At 46.6% G+C, this 20,084-nt stretch overlaps 1 protein-coding gene across 14 annotated transcripts in view; it reads left to right on the forward strand.

The window, feature by feature from the left end:
* SLC23A2 (solute carrier family 23 member 2) overlaps nucleotides 1–19,566 on the forward strand; it is a 151,320-nt gene extending 131,754 nt beyond the window's left edge. For 12 of the 14 annotated variants that reach the window (XM_030915018.1, XM_030915016.1, XM_030915023.1 and 9 more), the window contains 6 exons: nucleotides 1,741–1,888; nucleotides 3,882–3,987; nucleotides 8,773–8,902; nucleotides 9,602–9,739; nucleotides 12,619–12,714; nucleotides 14,750–19,566. In XM_030915018.1, coding sequence (XP_030770878.1) covers nucleotides 1,741–1,888; nucleotides 3,882–3,987; nucleotides 8,773–8,902; nucleotides 9,602–9,739; nucleotides 12,619–12,714; nucleotides 14,750–14,982 — 851 coding nt within the window. In that variant the 3' untranslated portion in view covers nucleotides 14,983–19,566. Of the gene's footprint in view, nucleotides 1–1,740; nucleotides 1,889–3,881; nucleotides 3,988–8,772; nucleotides 8,903–9,601; nucleotides 9,740–12,618; nucleotides 12,715–12,922; nucleotides 14,076–14,749 lie in introns of those variants that run through there. The other 2 variants (XR_004052704.1, XM_030915027.1) reach the window with 2 other exon arrangements.
* The last annotated feature ends 518 nt before the right edge of the window (nucleotides 19,567–20,084 follow it).

Consider the following 20,084-nt stretch of genomic DNA (forward strand, 5'->3'; position numbering starts at 1 on the left):
GAACAAGGAAAATCCATTCCAAATTAACCTGGAGCTGATATGTTGAGCAGGCCTCTTGCTGGTGGCATAGGGTGTGTTGAGCCTCATCCATCAACCTGTGTACTTTGTACCCCTGACCAAGGGCCACCTCTGCATCCCCTGGCTGCTCCCACAGAGTGAACCAGCTCGAGGCAGGAGCAGTTCTGCCCTTAACTGCACTCCAGGCTTATTCTGCACGTCTGAGTTTGTATCCTTTCTCTTCCCAATCCAGTGGTTGCTCTAGGCTACCTACAACACAGGCCAAACCCCTGAGGGGGCTTAGATGGCTTTTGGAACCCTTCCCGAACTTGCCTCCTGTCCCATGCTCTGCATGAGAGCTTTGCGTCCACCAGAACACCTTCTTTCAAACCCCACCCCCCAGACCCTCCCTATCCCTGGAGGGGCACCTCCATTCCCACCTCCTCCTCAGATCCTTCCCTGGCCAGGGCCTCACTTTGCCTTTTCCTGACCTCCTCACTGGTGCTCCTTGTGACCCAGCTCGGCTTGCATCCACTTTGAAGTTGAGCCATGGCCCTCTCCCCGGATCTTTTGGAGTGTCCTGTGCCCCCAGCTACATTGTTGGCTCCTGCGTGAGAGACCATGTTTTAGCCGTCATTCTTTTTCCACTGTGCTTTCTCCTCAGTGGGTGTATTTTAACTAATGCTTCAAGTAAAGAAGGGCTACTCCTTTATCAAAGGAATCTATTCATTCTCACACTGAAAGAGACCCATGCTATTTTTATTCAATAAGATCTATGGCTTTCAAGTCCAAATAAATATACTTGTAAAGAAAAACGTATCTAATGAGGGATTAAGTAAACACCTCACTTTGCTTTCTGAAATGAAACTATTTAATTTCCCATAACATGGTTTATCATTTAAAAATAAGGTTCTGGTATTATAGTAGAGAAGGACTATCCATACATTATGGATGTTTTACTGTTGGGATTTAAATTTAGCTGGTGATTTCTCACTGCTTTTTCACTTGATGCCCTCCCCTGGGGAAGGCCACTGCTGCTTTGTACCCTGCTCTGTACAGCAGGGTTATAAATCTCTCATGCAAATTTCCCAGCACGGCAGGCCACTTTCAGTTGTTATTTAGTAGATGCCGAGTGTGTCTTGGAAGCAGGAAAGAGAAGTTACAGCCTCTTCCAGCCCAGCGTTCTTCTTCCTGGTTTTTTTTGTTTGTTTGTTTGTTTTTTGAGAAGGAGTCTTGCTCTATCACCCAGGCTGGAGTACAGTGGCACAATGTGGGCTCACTGCAAACTGTGCTTCCTGGGTTCAAGTGATTCTCCACCTCAGCCTCCCGAATAGTTGGGATTACAGGCATGTGCCACCTCACCTGGCTAATTTTTGTATTTTTAGTAGAGATGGGGTTTCACCATGTCGGCCAGGCTGGTCTCGAACTCCTGACCTCGTGATCTACCTGCCTTGGCCTCCCAAAGTGCTGGGATTACAGGCATGAGCCACCGCGCCCGGTCACGATGTCTTCTTTTAATTAAAGACACAGTGTGAATCAGTCTTCGTTATGGCCACCTTCATCTGACTTAGCAACTGTCCCAGGCCTCTGGTGTTTAAGATTTTAAAATGAACCGTTTCCATGAGCTCCAGAATCCGAGTGGATCTTGTAGAGTCTTGCAGCGTTCAGAATGACTTTGGTTAACGGTCCTGGTCACTTTGGCCTGCTTCTCTAGGAGCATTCATGGTTGTTTTCCTCCCACAGTTCAGTGGGGACTGCCCACCGTGTCTGCGGCTGGTGTCATCGGCATGCTCAGCGCAGTGGTCGCCAGCATCATCGAGTCTATTGGTGACTACTACGCCTGTGCACGGCTGTCCTGTGCCCCACCACCCCCCATCCACGCAATAAACAGGTATGTTCCTGAGAAGACGAGTTCCTGATTGGTCCCAGCACCTTGTTTCTTTGTTGTTAGGTTCAGATTACCTTGAAGACAAAACCGAGAGTTTCAGCACAGCCCAGCCAAGCAGCAGGACTCTCATGACTGTTTGACACATCATTGCCTTTGTTCACTTTCATCTTCCTCGTCCATGACGTGGAACAGAATTCCTACCCTTCCTTAATTGCAGTGACATCAAATAACACACTCTCTGCGAAACCACTGTAAGCCTTAAATTCAAAAACCACACGCCAAGCACCATACTTGTTCTTTGCTTTGTGTGTGTGTGTGACATTTGGAGAGACAGATAGGTAAAATCAATGTAGCTCTATGTGTATATAATATATATATACAGAGAGAGAGAGAGAGAGCAAGTGCTACTTTGATTTTCTGTTATCTTGCTTTTCCAACTGTTCTTTTTTTTTTTTTTTCCACACAAACTGAAATTTTTCTTCCGAGCAAAACAAGCTCTTCACTGTTCACAGGTTTTTAAAAATTTTTTTGTTTCTTTTTGTTTTTAATTTAAAAAGACCCATGGTCTCACTGTGTTGCCCAGGCTGCAGTGCAGTGGCTATTCACAGGCACAGTCATAATGCACCACATGCTCGAACTCCTGGGCTCAAGCAATCCTCCCCGCTCAGCACCCTGAGTAGCTGAGACTGCAGGTGTGCACCCCCATACTTGGCTATACAGCGCTATTTCTACGTTGCAAAAATTAGCTGTTTTTTTCCCTGTGTTTCCCCACCCTATCTTGGCTGCCACAATCAGACAGACAGAAAGCAAAAGGTATCTTTTTCTCTCCTGTGTAGTGGAAACCTTAGCAGCAGGCAGTAGTAACTGCTCCAGGTCTGTCAATTAGCTACAGTCCAACTGTCCCCAGGGGTAAGCACTGTGTAATCTCTGCTTGGTTACAGTTTATATAAATAGGGACAGGGATAGCAGAAATGAATGAAATCCATGGGATCTAGGGTTTATGAACTGTGAGGTTTATGATCCCAAAACATTTGTTCTTTAGCTTTTGGAAGTTGTTAGATAATTGCCTCTGAGGAGTCTGCAGAGAAAAGAAAACTGCCCAAATCCCCTTCTGTTCTCCAGCCAGCTCTGCCACCCCAGAAGGGACTGTGTGTGATGAGATCAATGGACTGGGCCTTGGCTCTGTTAGAGGGTTTTCAGTCCTGATGTCCACATCTTTCTCTAGTGGAGCTGCTGCATATGATTAAATACCTGTATATCATTGTGTTTAAAAGACTCAGTACTTGTGAAATTATGAAACATTTACTTCCTGATGAGACTGGATTTTAACAGTAAAGGATCACATCAATGTTTTATTTCCATGGACGGCCCATGTTTGTCTTAATGGCTTTATTTTCTGGCTAAAATCCTTTGCTTTCATTTGCAGTGATTTTAAAAACACTCAAATCTAACATGTGATTTAGAGGGATACTTCTCAAAATGGAATGAGCTTTGGGGGTTCTGTCAAAATGCAGATTCTGGCCGGGCGCGGTGGCTCACGCCTGTAATCCCAACACTTTGGGAGGCTGAGGCAGGCGGATCACCCTGAGGTCAGGAATTCCAGACCAGCCTGGCCAACATGGTGAAACCCCGTCTCTACTAAAAATACAAAAATTAGCCAGGTGTGGCGGTGCAAACCTGTAATCCCAGCTACTTGGGAGGCAGGAGAATCTCTTGAACCCAGGAGGTGGAGGTTGTAGTGAGCCGAGGTTGCGTCACTGCATTCTAGCCTAGGTGACAGAGATACTCTAAAAAAAAAAAAAAAATGATTCTTTTCTGCTTCAGCAGGTCTGGGGTGGGGTTTGAGATTGTATTTTTAATCCCCCTCCCAGGAGATGTGGAAGCTGCAGGCTCTGGACCATATTTTTGGATTGCAGATGTGTAGAGGCTATTTCAGAATGAATGCATTATCCCATTGAATGAATGTTTTTCTTTCCTCCATTTCTTTACATTTTAGGGGAATTTTCGTGGAGGGCCTCTCCTGTGTTCTTGATGGCATATTTGGTACTGGGAATGGCTCTACTTCATCCAGTCCCAACATTGGAGTTTTGGGAATTACAAAGGTACACAGATTTTTCTAATTAAATGATTGGGCTTCTAAACATTCATCCGTTTCATTGATTGGTCTGGCCACTGCAAGTTCCAAATGAGTGGGCCTCTGATTCTAAAAAATTATTTCTCTCCATCTCCTTTTTTTTTTTAAGTGTTTATAATGCCTGTTTGGAAGTCTCTCTTCTCTTGCTGGTCCAGGTAGGGAGGCACTCCGTGCTGTCACTCCATCATGCAATGTAGATATTTATAAAGCACCGACTCTGCCAGGCCACTGTTCGAGGCACTTGGGATACATCAGTGAATTAAAAAGTGGAGTTTACGTCCTAGCAAGGGAAGACAGACAACCAACAGTCAGCATACTAAGTCCATAAATGATGCAGTATGTCAGCCAGTGACAAGCACTGGGGGAAACATGGGACAGGAAGCTTGGGGAGAGAGGGATTAGGTGTTAAATAGGGTGATCAGGTGACCTGAACACAGACCTGAAGGGTGGAGGGAGGGAGCCCTGCAGATAACCTGGGGAAGAGCCTTCCAGACGGGGGTATGGCCGGGGCAGAGCCCTATCCTGGGAGTAGAAGGTCAGCAAGGAGGCCAGTGCGGGTCAGGGTGTCAGAGCAGGTGGGGTCTGCCAGGTAATTGAGGACCAGGTTACACAGGCAGGCAGGTAGGTAGGCAGTCACAGACTGCCTGAGTGGAAGGGGGTGCTGCAGGGAGCAGCTTGGTCTGATTTTTTTTTTTTTTATTTTTATTTTTTTTAAGGATGGCTTTGACTGCAGTGATGAGAATAGACCATGGGGGGCTGGGCAAAAGGAGAAACGGGATCCCAACTGGGAGGTGTCACTAGTTTTAAATTAAGAGATGACCCACCATTGGCCATTGTATGTTGTGAAACTAAGACCATGAAAATTGGTTCACTGTCCTCGATGGCCTCCGTCTCACAGGTCTCCCTCACCGAGGACTTGGGGTGAACCCAGAAACCTTCTAGAACTGGTTGACCTCTGTCAAACTGGGAGGAGGGAGTGGATTTCTAAAGAACTCTCCCTTGCCATGTAAGATTCTATAATCAGATAAAGAGAATCAGATACTAAGTTTGATTAATCTTGATTGCAAATCCAGGTGACAGGGAGCCGCCAGGCATGCACGCACATGCCCGGTTTGTTTGTTGGTTTCCCCAAGTTGGCAGGACCCTGCCAGAGCTCAGCCTCAGGTGTGCCAATGGCCCCATCTGCCTGTTGCTCCTGGTATGGGGGATGCGAGGAAAGGCTGTCTGAGAGGCACTTCCTCCAGCGTCATCCTGGGAGTCCTATTGCTGCCCATGGTGAGAAGCCAGTGCTGAGCACAGGGAGATGAGGGAATGATCTCATGAGCACAGAATGGGGCCTAAGCCATGCCACTCTTAGCCAGTTTGCTGCTATGAGCTTGCAGGCATATAACTAATCCCAAATAAGATAGCCAACCCTCTGTATCTGTGGTTCTACCAACTTCAATTCAAAAATACTGTTTCTGAACTAATATTGTTTGTTTCTGTACTGTTCTGCGTGAGCATGTACAGACTCTTTTTTGTCATTATTCTTTGAACAATGCAGTCTGACAACGATTTACAGAACAATTACATTGTGTTAAGGATTGTAAGTAATGTCAAGATGATTTAAAGTATATGGGAGGATGTTGGCTGGGTATGGTGGCTCACACCTGTAATCCCAGCACTTTGGGAGACCAAGGTGGGCAGATCACCTGAGGTCGGAGTTCGAGACCAGCCTGGCCAACATATTGAACCCCTGTCTCCACTAAAAACACAAAAATTAGCCAGGCATGGCGCCTGGTGCCTGTTATCCCAGCCACTTGGGAAGCTGAGGCAGGAGAATCACTTGAACCCAGGAGGCAGAGGTTGCAGTGAGCTGAGATCGTGCCATTGCACTCCACCCTGGGTGACAGAGTGAAACTCTGACTCAAAAAAATAAAAAATGAAAAAATAAAGTATATGGGAGGATGTATGTAGGCTACATGCAAATACTACACCATTTTATGTCAGGGAGTTGAGCATCTGTGGTTGTTGGTATCTGAGGTGGGGAGAGTGGCGGTCCTGAAACTAATTCAAGGATCCCTAGGGGCAACTGTGGGAGTAAAATTGTTGTAGATGAAGACACTCTTAGGGGAAGACGGTTTAACAAGCCTCCTCTTTCTGCATCCCTTTAAAACACATCATCATATAATGTGACCACCAAGGTAGTTTGGGAAATCATTCTTTTTATTAAAATTTGAAGGGTGCTAGCTTACTCTGACAAGTTACCTTGCCAACACTTTTTAATGAGCTGATGTATCCCAAGTGCCTAGAACAGTAGCCTGGCAGAGTGGGTGCTTCATAAATATCTATATTGCATGAAGGAATGATGGTACCTGAGGGCCTCCCTACCTGGACAAGCAAAGTCCATCATTATCATTAATTTTCATTATCGCTATGTAGCCCTTAGGTTATTTCTAGGAACAGAGCAAGTAGTATCTCGCTGACTGTCATCTCTTTGGTGGTGTCCAGAGGAAGGTCATTTCTCCTTGTTGCATTTTGCACCACTGTTGAAGACCAGAAACCCAGGATCTATTTTTCCAAGGTCCTAGAGGCAGAGCCACAGTTCAGGAGGGAGGTGCCAAGGAGATTCCAGGGAATGGACCCTGTGAGAGGGGACACAAAGGTCCTGGGGAAGCACCGGGAGGGCTGGGATTTTAGGGCTCTATCTCTGGTAGTTAAAATAAAACATAATAGGTACTTGGTCAATATTCACTAAACAGAAGAATGGCTTAGTTGCTGCATATATTTTTGACAGCATCAAAGGCAGATCAGTCTTCCAGGTGTCACTTTCGTGTCAGATTTAGTTTCAGGTATCCCTGGGGCCAGTTTGGCCCCTCATACCTAACGGGCCTGCCTGGCCCTGCTGGGAGTCTTTGCATAGGCTGTTTCCTCTGCCTGGATGGTCTTCCACTAGCAAACTCTTACTCACTCCTCAGGACCATCTCCAACAACCCTCCCCTACTCTTCAGATGTTCTCTTCCCTGCTGCTGGGCTCCCCCAACAGCAGGAACAGCACAGCAGTGAGATTATTTGATCAAGCTTGTGACTTACTCATCTTTGCATTCACCTGCCCCAGTCTAATAAGTCACAAGCTTGATCAAATAATTACATAGTTCCTCAAAAATGTTTGCTGAAGATGGGACCGTTAGTAAATGAAAGCCTTCCTTATTACATAGTAACAGGCAAGCACGAGTCACTTCTGCTTGATTTGTCAGTTTGAGTGATCTTTTCCATTGCTTCCCTGCCTTCCGTGGTGTGGGGAGTCACACGCTAGGGATAATGGGACAGTGACTGAGTCCAGCTGGGCGGCTGTCTCTCATGTGCACAGCCTGAGATCAGGCTCTGATCGGCTTAACCGGCTGACCCTGGTCCTTTGAGAGTTCTGCACAGTGGTCACCATGTCACACACACAGCTGCACCAGCCACGTGTGTCTGGTGGGCACTTTAGATGTGGCCAGTGTGCGTGAGGAATTGCATTTAAAATTTCGTCTTATTTTATTTAATTAAAATGTAAGCAACCCCCTTCTCCTCACTGGGGTCATACATAAATCCTTGTGGACACTCCCCCAAACACTCTAGAATCTCCTTTACCCAGTTTTACATCCTCAGGGTGTTTTCCTGGAAGAGGCAGCACAGAGTAGGGGCCCACAGTGCAGGATTCTTGAGCCCGATGCCAGCGCCACCTCCCACTGTCCGGGTGACAGCAGGCTAGACAGAAGCTGCTGGGAGGCAGAGAGCAGGAGTAGCAGATACGCCCTACGTGGTGCTGTGGGAGCCTGTAATGGGAGAATAGTCCTGGAGTCAGGATGCTTTTCAGAGGAGCATTTGGGTGATGTTTAAAAGGATATCTCTGGGATCTGGCTCGGAGGGAGCCACAGGGAAGGGTGTCCAGGTAGACAGGCCAAGGCCTGCCTGGCTTGCTTGGAAAGAGCCTCAGAAGTGGGCTTTATTTCGTGAGTACCAGAGGATGCAAGCAGGGGACCAACCTCCCCAATTCCATGTGTTAAAAAGGTCACCCTGTGGCAGCATGGAGTGGGTGCAGGAAAGGCCAGAGGCAGCAAGCCCATGTGGGCGGCTCTCAGGTGGCTCATTGCATGCCAGCTACCATTCAGGCAGTTTTATGCAGGTCCTGTTTAATCCTCAAAACAAAACCACGAGGCTTGTGCATGACTGAGACGAAGATCCTGAGACTCTAGAGGATATGGGTCTGCCCGACCATACAGTTAAACGTGGGCTGGGAGAAGAGCCCGCAGTCAGGCTCCAGATGTCCTCACCTGTAGCCCCTTCTCTTTTCCACCTCTCACAGGAAGGGCGCCATGAGGAGAGGAGGTTCCAGACATGTCTGGGGGTTTGGTCTGATTTCCGGTGTGGGGAAGTTGGCATTGAGGCTGAAGCAGGGAAAGTCGCCTTGGTGACGTGTGGTGCCGGGAACCCAGGGGATAGGCAGGGAAAACTGTAGCCTTTGCATTTGAGACACAGAGGGCCATCCCAACCCATGACTGTGCCAGGGCAGTAGAGCCCGGGGGCTTGAGTGCAGGGAGTGTCACCAAGGCGTGGAGATGCAGAGGGCGACCCTCAGGGTCCCCATAGTGGAGGTGAGAAGAGTGGGCTGAGGAGGAGGGGAAGGTAGCGAGCCAGGCCATGGGTATCTCTGGTCTGTGTTCTTTAGTAACTCATGGTGATTTTGCATGGAGATCAGTCCCTGTTTCCCGGTCTCCCATGTGTCCTGCAGGTCGGCAGCCGCCGCGTGATACAGTGTGGAGCAGCCCTCATGCTTGCCCTGGGCATGATTGGGAAGTTCAGTGCCCTCTTTGCGTCCCTTCCAGATCCTGTGCTGGGAGCCCTGTTCTGCACACTCTTTGGTAAGACTCCCCTCTCTGGCTTTTTCCTTTACTTTTCCAAATTTTTAATAGGGATCATGGTGTTTTTGCTGACTCCCTTCAGTAAGAAGGTAATGATAAATTTCTGTTTTAAAATACAAAGGATATGCCTTCAAAAAATGAAAAATTTTATCACTCTCTGAGTTAAATTTATATTAAAGATGGAACCAACAATAAGATGTAATTGTGCTACGAACATTTAGATTAAATTTAATCTCTTTAGTATTTCTGGCCAGTTTAACTCAAATACCATCCCTCTGAATGGGCCACTTAAAACTGACCATTTTTACAGTGGGACTCTGGATTTGATCTCTGCGCCATTTCGCTGTAATAACCAGAGACATGCACCAGATATTTGGGTAGGTCTCCTTGTTTAATCATAATGTGTGTGTAGAGAGGGAACCAATGTCCTTAGTTTTCTGTTTGACAAACAAAATGCCATGTGGTGTTTATGCTCCTATATAAGCCTAAATAGTGCTTAGGCTGAGGGTCATTTTGCTCAGAGCCTGGGGTGGCCACAGTCTGACCCCACACATCCCCCTTCCTGTCCCTGCACTGGTCTCATTGGTTTTTGCTGGACAGAGAAGGGGCCCCAGGGAGCCTGCCCTCACCTGCCCTGAGCAGTGAGCTATCCGTGCTGCAGTGGTGCTAGAGCTTGTGGTCTGGTTTGTTTTTCTCCAGGAATGATCACAGCTGTTGGCCTCTCTAACCTGCAGTTCATTGATTTAAATTCTTCCCGGAACCTCTTTGTGCTTGGATTTTCGATCTTCTTTGGGCTCGTCCTTCCAAGTTACCTAAGACAGAACCCGCTGGTCACAGGTAAGGAAATGGGCTTTACATCTTGGAGTGGGAGCTGGAACCACAGCCACCAGTCCACACGCGGCTCTTTGCCCATTGGAGAGGACTTTGGGCCTCCAGGAACTGTGGTGCAGATGCGTCTGTGGATCTCTCTTGAATCTCACTTTTCAGCAGTTATCTGGAAGCCCTGTGGGCTTCCCACTGGCGTGTACACGTGACAGTCATGGATTCTGATGTCTCTTTTTCAGTGGGACCCTCTCCATTGAGAGAACGCCTCTCTCTAAATCCTTTTGATTTCATTAGTCTATTTTAATAGACTAATGCTCCATTAAGATTTTTTTTTTGAAACTCAACTTCATAGACTTTGAACATGTTATTCTACAATTTTATATCCATCCTATTAAATCCTCAGAGCAAAATCACTTGGCTTGTGCATTCAAGATTAACCTTTTTAACTCCTCCTTTTGTTTTAATACTGCAATGTCATGAAGAATGTAGAAAGGAGGAACCATCTCAAGACACAGCCATTGCTACTGGTAATATCTTAGCCAGTGCAGAATTGAGGAGCGTTTGTTTATACAGATATTGTTTGTGGGTGAAATTCACATAACAAAATTAACCACTTTAAGCAGTTCAGTGGCATCTAGTACAGTGTTGTGCAGCCATCACCTCTGTCCAGTTTCCAAAACATTTCATCACCCCAAAATAAAACCTCGAACTCATTAAGCAGTAAATCCCCATAACCCCCTGCTCCCATCCCCTGGCAGCCACCAGTATGCTTTCTGTTTCTATGGATTCACAGTGTATTCTAGGTATAGTCATAATATGTGGCTTTTTGTGTCTGGCTTCCTTCACTTAGCATGTTTTCAAGATTCATCCATGTAGCATGTAGCAGTACTTCATTCCTTTTTTTGAGATGGAGTCTCACTTTGTTGCTCAGGCTGGAATGCAGGCCTGGGTGTGATCTCAGCTCACTGCAACCTCCACCTCCTGGGTTCAAGCGATTCTCATGCCTCAGCCTCCCAAGTAGCTGGGATAGTAGGCACCCACCACCACACCCAGCCAATTTTTGTATTTTTAGTGGAGACGGGGTTTCACCATGTTGGCCAGGCTAGTCTCGAGCTCCTGACCTCAAGTGATCCACCTGCCTCGGCCTCCCAAAGTGTTGGGATTACAGGCGTGAGCCGCTGTGCCTGGCCTCATTCCTTTTTTATGACTAGATAATATTCTACCGTGTGTATATACCATAGTTTGTTTATCCATTCACCCACTGATGGACATTTGGGTTGTTTCTGGCCTTTGGCTCTTGTGAATATTGATATGCAAGTACAGTCAGTTCTCATTATTCATGAAGTTATGTTCCATAGAGTTGCCACAGGCAGTATTAGCAAATATTGAACCATTGCTGGGGAAACACAGCCAGCAATGCCACAGCTCCTGTCTGGATGGATCTTCTCTAACATACACCACAGCCACCTAATGTGTAGGAACATCAGGGAGCACTTCACACCACTTGGTGGACATTTTAAACAGTGAGATCACCAACGGAAAGCACACAGTATGACAGACATGGCACTACATAGTCCGCAAAAAGGACTCTTATTTACGGGATGAGGCCAGAACAAGGCAGAGCATCACCTTGTTTGTCATCAGCCAGGAATGTGTGTGGCATGGCTCAGATTTTTCACGGCTCTGTATACCCATGAAGGCACCAAGGGTATTCATTCATTTTGGGTTTACAAATAAATTTTAGTGTATAGGCAATTTCACAAACACGTAATTCACAATCAATGTGGGCCATATTTGAGTATTTGTTTTCATTTCTCCTGGGTATATACCTAAGAGTGGAATAATTGTTGGGTTATGTAGTAATTCTATTTTTAACCTTTTGAGGAACCGCCAAACGTTTTCATGGCGGCCGCACCATTTTACTCTCCCATTAGTCATGTACGAGGGTTCCTGTTTCTCCACATCCTCACCAGTGCCTATGATTTTCTGCTGAGGATCATTCTGTCTTCAGTATGGAAACTGTGTAGATAAACAAGATTCTTGCTGCTTTTTACATTTAATATGTCATACTCGGGGCCAGGCACGGTGGCTCATGCCTGTAATCCCAGCACTTTGGGAGGCCGAGGCGGGCAGATCACGAGGTCAGGAGATCGAGACCTTCCTGGCTAACATGGTGAAACCCCGTCTCTACTAAAAATACAAAAACAATTAGCCGGGCACGGTGGCGGGCGCCTGTAATCCCAGCTACTCGGGAGGCTGAAGCAGGAGAATGGCATGAACCCGGGAGGTGGAGCTTGCAGTGAGCCGAGACTGCGCCACTGCACTCCAGCCTGGGCAACAGAGCGAGACTCCATCTCAAAAAAAAAAAAAAAGAAAAAAGAAAATCATATTCATGGGAGGACATCTTTATAAATCCAGCTGCTCCTGATTAAAAGCAGCTAAGCACTAATTGGTAACCCAGGATACTGAAAAGTCTTGTATGATTGTACGTACCAGAAATATTTTTGTCGTCTTATTATTCACTTTGTAATTTTTTTCTCAGTCTTATGACTACCATTTTCTTTTTATTTTGAATTTTTTTAATCCACCGACTACACCCCTGTGGCTTCATAGTTCGTTGTAGGGTAAACGCCACTCTTAGATTCACCTTCTATGCACCACTGTTGGGAATTCTTCTTATGGAGATACCTTTGGATTATTGTTGAAAGTGTTCATCGTAGTTTAAAACATTACCAGCAAAAATTCATCTGCACGTGCACAACTAAGAAATTTACACTTTCCTTTACTGCTTTGATTGGCGGAGTTCTTCCCACACCATTGCCCCTTCCCAAGTCAAGGGTAGGCTCACCGCTGCCATGGCACTGACCTCTATGGCTATGTTCTCTTTCTAGGGATAACAGGAATCGATCAAGTCTTGAACGTCCTTCTCACAACTGCTATGTTTGTAGGGGGCTGTGTGGCTTTTATCCTGGATAACACCATCCCAGGTATGTGGTATATATCAAACACACTTTTTTTTTTTTTTTAAACATATATGTTACTTTTTTGCCAAATAGAAATGGAAAACAGGAAGAGTCAATGAGTTCAAAGCCATCACTAATTATAACTGTTTTCTAAAACAGTTGCAATGGCACTCCCAGCCTCCGTGTATGGATCAGTTTTTTGCTAACTAAACTGATTTTGTTTCTCCTGAAGCACTTTTGCGAGACAGCAGGTGAGTTTGCTGCGTGTGGTGAGATGGCAGTGGGATGGGCACAGGCCAGGTTCCTGCCCCCCAGCACAGCCTGTGCCAGAGGCCCTGCAGTGTGGCTTTCATCTGATCTGAGAGAGGTGGGCACAGCCTGCAGCACTTCTACCTGGGGAGACTGTCCTTTAAATGAGTTGTTACTAAGGTGGGCTTCCAACCAACTAAAACCAAAAGGCAGTAGAAGACCATGGGCAAAGGCTGAGATCAGGGTCTAAGATCATTGACAAGAGATGCCTGGAAGCAGCTGCCTCTCCAGTACCCATGACCCCTGTTTATGGATACATTCTGTGCTGAGCTTGGGGTGACAGACTAGGATGTTATGTGGGTCCTGCCTTGGAGGTGGCTGCTGTGGACCACTGTAAAGTGCTGCCATGGACATACTGGCAGATTTCCCTGCCTTCAAGGAAGGGTGATACTTATTCTTAAGCTTGAAGGTTTTGTTGACATTTTCCCCTTGAAACAACAAATAAAAATAAAAATCTCCAGAAAATAACCTCAATCATTGAGATTGCTGGGGAGACCAAGGCAGAAGGAATCACACACATGAATAGATGGAAGGCAGTGGATTTAAGAGAGTCCATAACGACTATCCTCTTTCTCTCCTAAGCCAGAGGGAATTGAGAGAGGGGTACAACAGTTAGGCTGATGGAAATTAAAGTCAGCTTTATTTCTGAAATACTAATGAGAGAGCAGAGCTTAGATATAAAAAAAATCATGAGCTTCCTTGCTGAGCCCTGTGTGCTCAGAGCTTTCTCCCTGACCCATCTGTCAGGGTGCAGAGTGGCCAGGAGTGTCCAACTGGTAGATATTCATCCCCATGGAAGCACGACAGATACATGACCCGTGTGTCCCCCACAGCACCAGACACACTAAAATGGAGCAAAGCAGCATGAAGTGTGGGTCTGTCTGGATGGGGGCGTGAGTGTGCAGTGACTGGTTGATGAAGGCATTGTGTGATACAATAAAGACTCAGCCCTGTTTTGCAAACTCAGATTTGCATTTTAAAGAGGGTGTTTTTTTTACTCAGATTTACATTTTAGAGAGTTTTTTGTGTGTGTGTTGTTGTTGTTGTTTTGTTTTGTTTTGTTTTTAAGACAGAGTCTTGCTCTGTTGTCCAGGCTAGAGTGCAATGGCATGATCTCAGCTCACTGCAATCTCTGCCTCTCAGGTTCAAGCGATTCTCCTGTCTCAGCCTCCTGAGTAGTTAAGATTACAGGCGTGCACTACCACGCCCAGCTAATTTTTGTATTTTGAGTAGGGACGGGGTTTCACCATGTTGACTAGGCTGGTCCAAACTCCTGGCCTCATGTGATCCTCTTACCTCGGCCTCCCAAAGTGCTTGGATTACAGGTGTGAGCCACCACACCTGGCCTAGAGAGGTAGTTTTTGAACAGACTTAGGGCAGGAGGTGATGAGCCGGAAGACTAGGTAACCAGTTGGAAGACCAATAGAATGAACCAGGAAAGCAATAACATGGCCTGGGCTGGACCCTAACAGTGATAATTGAGAATATGGGTCACACAGAAGAATAGGGAAGTCGGAAGACCACTAGGTGATTGCTTGAATGAGGGACATGGAGAGGTTAGTGCTTCTTAGACTTCTGGTTTGGGCACTGGATAGCTGAGCACCTTCAACTCTGCAGGTGTTCTTTGCTGTCACCTGGGCAGGTTTGATCTGTAGGAGTGTGTGTGTGTGTGTGTGTAACGACAGTTTCTTTCTCAGTAGAGCTGCTAAATGAAGCATTCCTTTGTTTTATCTTGGGATGTGTGTGACAGGTACTCCAGAGGAAAGAGGAATCCGGAAATGGAAGAAGGGAGTGGGCAAAGGCAACAAATCACTCGACGGCATGGAGTCATACAATTTGCCATTTGGCATGAACATTATAAAAAAATACAGATGCTTCAGCTACTTACCCATCAGTCCAACCTTCGTGGGCTACACATGGAAAGGCCTCAGGAAGAGCGACAACAGCCGGAGTTCAGACGAAGACTCCCAGGCCACGGGATAGCCTTTGCTGTGCCCTGTGGCCCGGCCGCAGTGAGGCATGTATCTGTAGTTCCTTGCTGGGTAACAAGAAGTAAAATACATGTTTGTGTATCTACATTTACATTCTGCGCCCCAGAGCTAAGACAGACTGTGAATCACTTTTCTTCTGCGGGGGTGATGGTGCCTGATACGGTGTCTCGCCTATCTCCTTATTTAAGCCCTTGACCCCTTGCCCTTTGAGAGTGTCCATTGCTGGCCGTGGTCACTAAGTTTGAAGTTCCAGTCCTCCCTTGGGAGTGGGCATTTAAAATCTGCAGCAATTCCTTGCTTCAGTTCCCTTCCACCGCCCAGGGCTGGCTTTCCTGTAAGCCACCTCCAGGGTCCAGGGGCTTTCTCTCTCTCTCTCCAAAGCCCCTGGACCTGCTTCCTTGTCATTTGACCCTTGTCTGTGCCCGCAGAGACCTCCTCTGACCAAGGGGCACCAGTATCCTCGCGCTGTCACGACTGAGTGGCCCAGCATGATTCTGTTGTCGCTGATCTCCTGGAGGAGGAGGCTGCTGACCTGAAAACAGTGGCATGGCTGCCTTGTGCCCAGGTCGGGCCATGGGTAAGCCCTGCACAGATGTTGAATGAACATCTGGTTGGGGCATTGGAGGCAAAAGGAAAGGACTCTAAAGCCAATATCTGATTCTCAGCTGCACCTTCTCTTGGCCACCCTGGCCCTGACCAGGCCAGCACGTGCACACTGGCCTCTTTTCACTTCACCAGTGGCCGAGACACCCTCTCTGGCATTTATCACTATTGGCCGGTGTGATGAGTGTAGAGTGCCCCCCAAGGCACCAGTCACACAAGCTGATGGGCGTCTTGGCTCTGCCGTCATGTGGATGTTACTGTCGCGCGCGTCTATAATTACAAGGTTTTATTCCTATTTAATGTTATTGACTATAGCAGATTTTGGAAATCAGTGTTTTCCACGTGACCCTTTTCCTTGCATCTCTATTCCTTGTCCCCCACCCCACTCTTCCACGCATCAAGAAAAGAACCAGCATTTGTAAAGCTGTGGATGCCATCAGGGAAGCTTGTTGTGACGGCTTTTGAAGGCCAGTAACCATTGTTGTGGTTGTGTTTTGTATTGCTTGATACCATGAAAATGTAAATACTGTAATGCCTAATCTATTTATCAAAACTGACTACTGGACCAGAGCCCAGAAACCATGGGTCAAGTTACACGTGAATTTGTTTTGTGAAGAAGGGAGGCTGGAGCAGGTAACATGCAGAGCCGCCACGTGGAACGGTCTGTCGGCCAGCTGGTCCCACTTTCCAGGGCTTCTGTTGAAAGTCGCTTTTGGCAATCATGGCTTAAGGAGACTTCCTGTGGGTTGCCATGTTGCACGTTCATTAGATCTTGATTTTACAGGTGAGGGTGGTGGCCAAAGGTGATGATAAAAGCAGCCAACAGGCTCCGTCTCACTTAAGAGAGTTCTAATTAATAACACTAAATCCTTCCTGAGAAATGACTCCTGTTGGTTTGGTTTGAAGTTTTTCAGAGAAGGAAAAAGCCTGAGATAAGAAGCAGTACCCCTGCTTCATGAGGTGGCCGCATATTCAGTGGCTGTTGGCCTGGTCGAGCTTTGGTCAGCTGCTTAGGTGCCTGTCTCCTGTCTCCAGCGGCAGAGCATGGTTCTTGGCAGCCTGGTGTCCACACGGTGCATTCCTGTCCCCCTCGGCCCCAGGCTGGCTCAGCTTTCCAGTGCTGCGGCGCTGTCTTTGCAGCATTGCCATGTCACTGTAGCCCCCTTCACTCCTGGAAGTTTGGGGCTTCAAGGTTTATTCTGGCAAGAACACCTTGGAGCCACTGCATTATTTTGCCAAAACCTTACTGCAGATTAAGTAAAGAACTTAGATGCTAAATTACATCTAATTTTGTATTTTTTTTAAATGTGTCTTTGATGCATACATTAGAAGCACACTGGCTCATGGTTTCCATCCCTCTTGCCTTGGGACGCCCTTGAGGCTGGCAGCCCTCCTGCACTGAGTTGCTCTCAGTTCCTTCTGTTTGGATTTTGCTCAACATCTCCAGTTTCTCTGCTCCGAACAATGGGGTAAACTGCTAAACATCCCAGAGATTTGCAATCTTCTAGCTCTCCAGGTGAGCAGGAAGACCACATATCTAAATAAAAGCCTGAAAGTCATTGGTGATCCAGGGGCACCTTCTCTTCAGCTTGACTGGGCGTCTTCCACTGTATAACACTCAAGGTGTGTGCTCTAGCCATCCAGAAACCCACTCCCTTCTGAAGCCCCTCCTTGGGCCGGGTTTTATCAGGAGGCTTCAACTCCGCTAATGTGTGGGGTGCCCTCTGTGGATCTTCACACGGGGAAGGGAGCCCTACACTTTCAACTCCTGTTGGAATGAGAGTTTCCTGTTCTTCTTATTCCACTGGGGCCAACCCGATATTCTGTCTGAGGAGGGTTAAGGGGATAGGAGGTAGGGAGCAAAGAGGGCAGCCTGACTAGATGCCCCTGCTGAATCTGGTACTTTGTGCACAGCCTTGAGTGATTGGAGTCCCCTAATGACTAATAAACTCAAACATGTAACACACACACACACACACACACACACACACACACACACACACACCATTTTAGGAAGTGGTTCTCCTGCTAGGAAATATGCTACAGAATGAAAGTTTGTAATTGAAAGAAAAAGAACGTATTCATCTGCTTCTTGGGTTTAAGCACACACCTGAAGGGGAGATATTGGGGGACACGGTGGCCACCTGCAGTCTGTGTCATGACGCTTCCCATTCACATCATTGGCCTGCATTGCTGGGGCTATGAACCACCACCCCATACTTTGTTTTGCCTGTAGAGTGTTCTAAAATATTTTGGATGTGAATGTTCTTGCAGGCCAGTTAGTCTCCAGTTTCCACAGAGACCACCTCCTCACCACCTTCCCAGGTCACTTGCCTGGTCCCTAAAAGAAAGCATTTGTGTGGGTGATCCCAACATGAAACGTAGACAGTGTGAATACGGACAGGAGGTGATGCCGTATTCACATTGGGGGATGGGGAACCCCCACCCCTGCTTCACAGAATAATGGGAAGTGACTCTAGTCTTTGTAAGCAATTTCCATTCTCATTAGGTAGTTAAATGTAGATTCACTGATACATTTACTTTCAGAATCTGTAAGAGGATTTCAAATGCTAACTTTTAGTTTCTTGGGACTGATCAAGGCAAGCCAGAATGAAGCATCATAGGTCCTGATGGTTTCCCGTTTTCATGGTAACAAATTCACACACAGGTTTTGCTTTATACTGTAGAATACTGACTTTCATGATGACAACTTGGTTTATGCATGAATATTGCAGTATTTCCATATAGCAAAATAACATTTCTACCCAGGATAATAGTCACAGTTTTCCAGGGAGGGAATGATATAATTTTCATGACAATGTCATGTGATGATAGAATTTCTCCATTGATGAATCTCTAGTATGTGTGTATACTTTATTTCCCATACGTATTTTTTATGACCATGAGCTAAGTTGTTATTTCTTTCATTCATGTCCCTGCTGAAATACTGGTACTAGCAACTTAAAGTTGGCAAGTCTCATCTTCAGTAATACGGATGCCATGGGAGTGGCCAGGCTAGATTGAAGGTGAATATGGAGCGATAGCAGAAGCCTCATTCCAGAACCCATCTGGCCAGAGAAGAAGTAGCATCCTGGGATGGCCATGCATGGGGTGTACACTCGCTACAGGCACAGGCCTGGCATGGCTGTCACTGGACGCCAGCTATGCACGCCCAGCCACACCTGCTGCACGCCGCATTCGTGTGCGGCTCCGGGCCTGAGCATTCACAAAGCTCGCTTCTCCAGGGAGCCTCCCCTTGGCTTTAGAAAAGAGCCCAGGGACTTATGTGCTGCCTGTTGTACTCTGTCCCCTCATTACTTTTTTAGACACAGGGACTAGGACATCGACCACCCTCTGCCCCTCCTGCAGTCAGAACCTGAGTAGTGCAAGAAGGGCCACCCGATTTTGCCAGCGTTGGGGGTCTCTTTTCAGCAGCCTCACAGGCATTCCCATCCTTTCTGGTTGGTGTTGACTGTGTTTCAGCATCACTCTACCCTCCCACGTCCTTAGCATTGCTGTGCGTGTTTCCAGGCAGTTAGGACACCCTTCCCCATGTTGCCATCTTACTGACAGTTCAAATGACTCTCCTTTTCTGTTCGTTAGTAACAGTCTTTATTTGACACCTTAATACATTTCTGACTGTTCTTAAAACAGTGGGGATGCCTATATTTTCCTTGAGTTTTTGTGACTGACTTTGGCTATGTATACCTTTCTGGGGTTTTGTTTTTTTTATTTTTATTTTGCATACCGAGGGTATTTGGGGTGGGGTTGTTTTTTGAGATGTGTAATTCTTTTATGGAGTTTTTAAAAAGAATTTTCATATTGTTTTTCTAACATGGCTTCATTAAACGTTTAAGTATTTTAAAAATATGTAATATTTGGACCAGATGTTGTGAATAATAGTAGAGATAAAGCTATTTTATTCTGTATTTTTAAAACTGTTCCGTACAAATAAAAGCTCTCCTGGACACAGTTTTGCTCTTCACGTGCCTCCTTCTTGGGCTACTCTTTAAGAAAAGAGTCGTCCCTCAGAATCTGTGGGGGATCGGTTCCGGGACTTCCTCAGATACCAAAATCCAAGGCTACTCAAGTCCCTGATATAAAATGGCATAGTAAGTCAGGCACGGCGGCTCACCCCTGTAATCTCAGCACTCGAAAGGCTAAGGCGGGAGAATCGCTTGAGCCCAGGAGTTCGAGACCAGCCTTGGCAACATAGTGAGACCCCCTGTCTCTAAAAAGGCTTAGGCACACATGGTGGTGCACACTTGTGGTCCCAGCTACTTGGGAGGCTGAGGTGGGAGGATTGCTTGAGCCCAGGAGCTCGAGGCTGCAGTGAGCCATGATCGTACCACTGTACCCCAGGCTGGATGACAAAGTGAGACTCTCAAAAAAATAAAATGGTATAGTGTTTGGATATAACCTATACATATCTTCCTGTATTCTTTAAATCATCTCTAGATGACTTATAATATCAAATACAATATAAAGGCT

The sequence above is a fragment of the Rhinopithecus roxellana genome, chromosome 13 (genome assembly GCF_007565055.1).
Source record: "Rhinopithecus roxellana isolate Shanxi Qingling chromosome 13, ASM756505v1, whole genome shotgun sequence".
NCBI lineage: Eukaryota > Metazoa > Chordata > Mammalia > Primates > Cercopithecidae > Rhinopithecus > Rhinopithecus roxellana.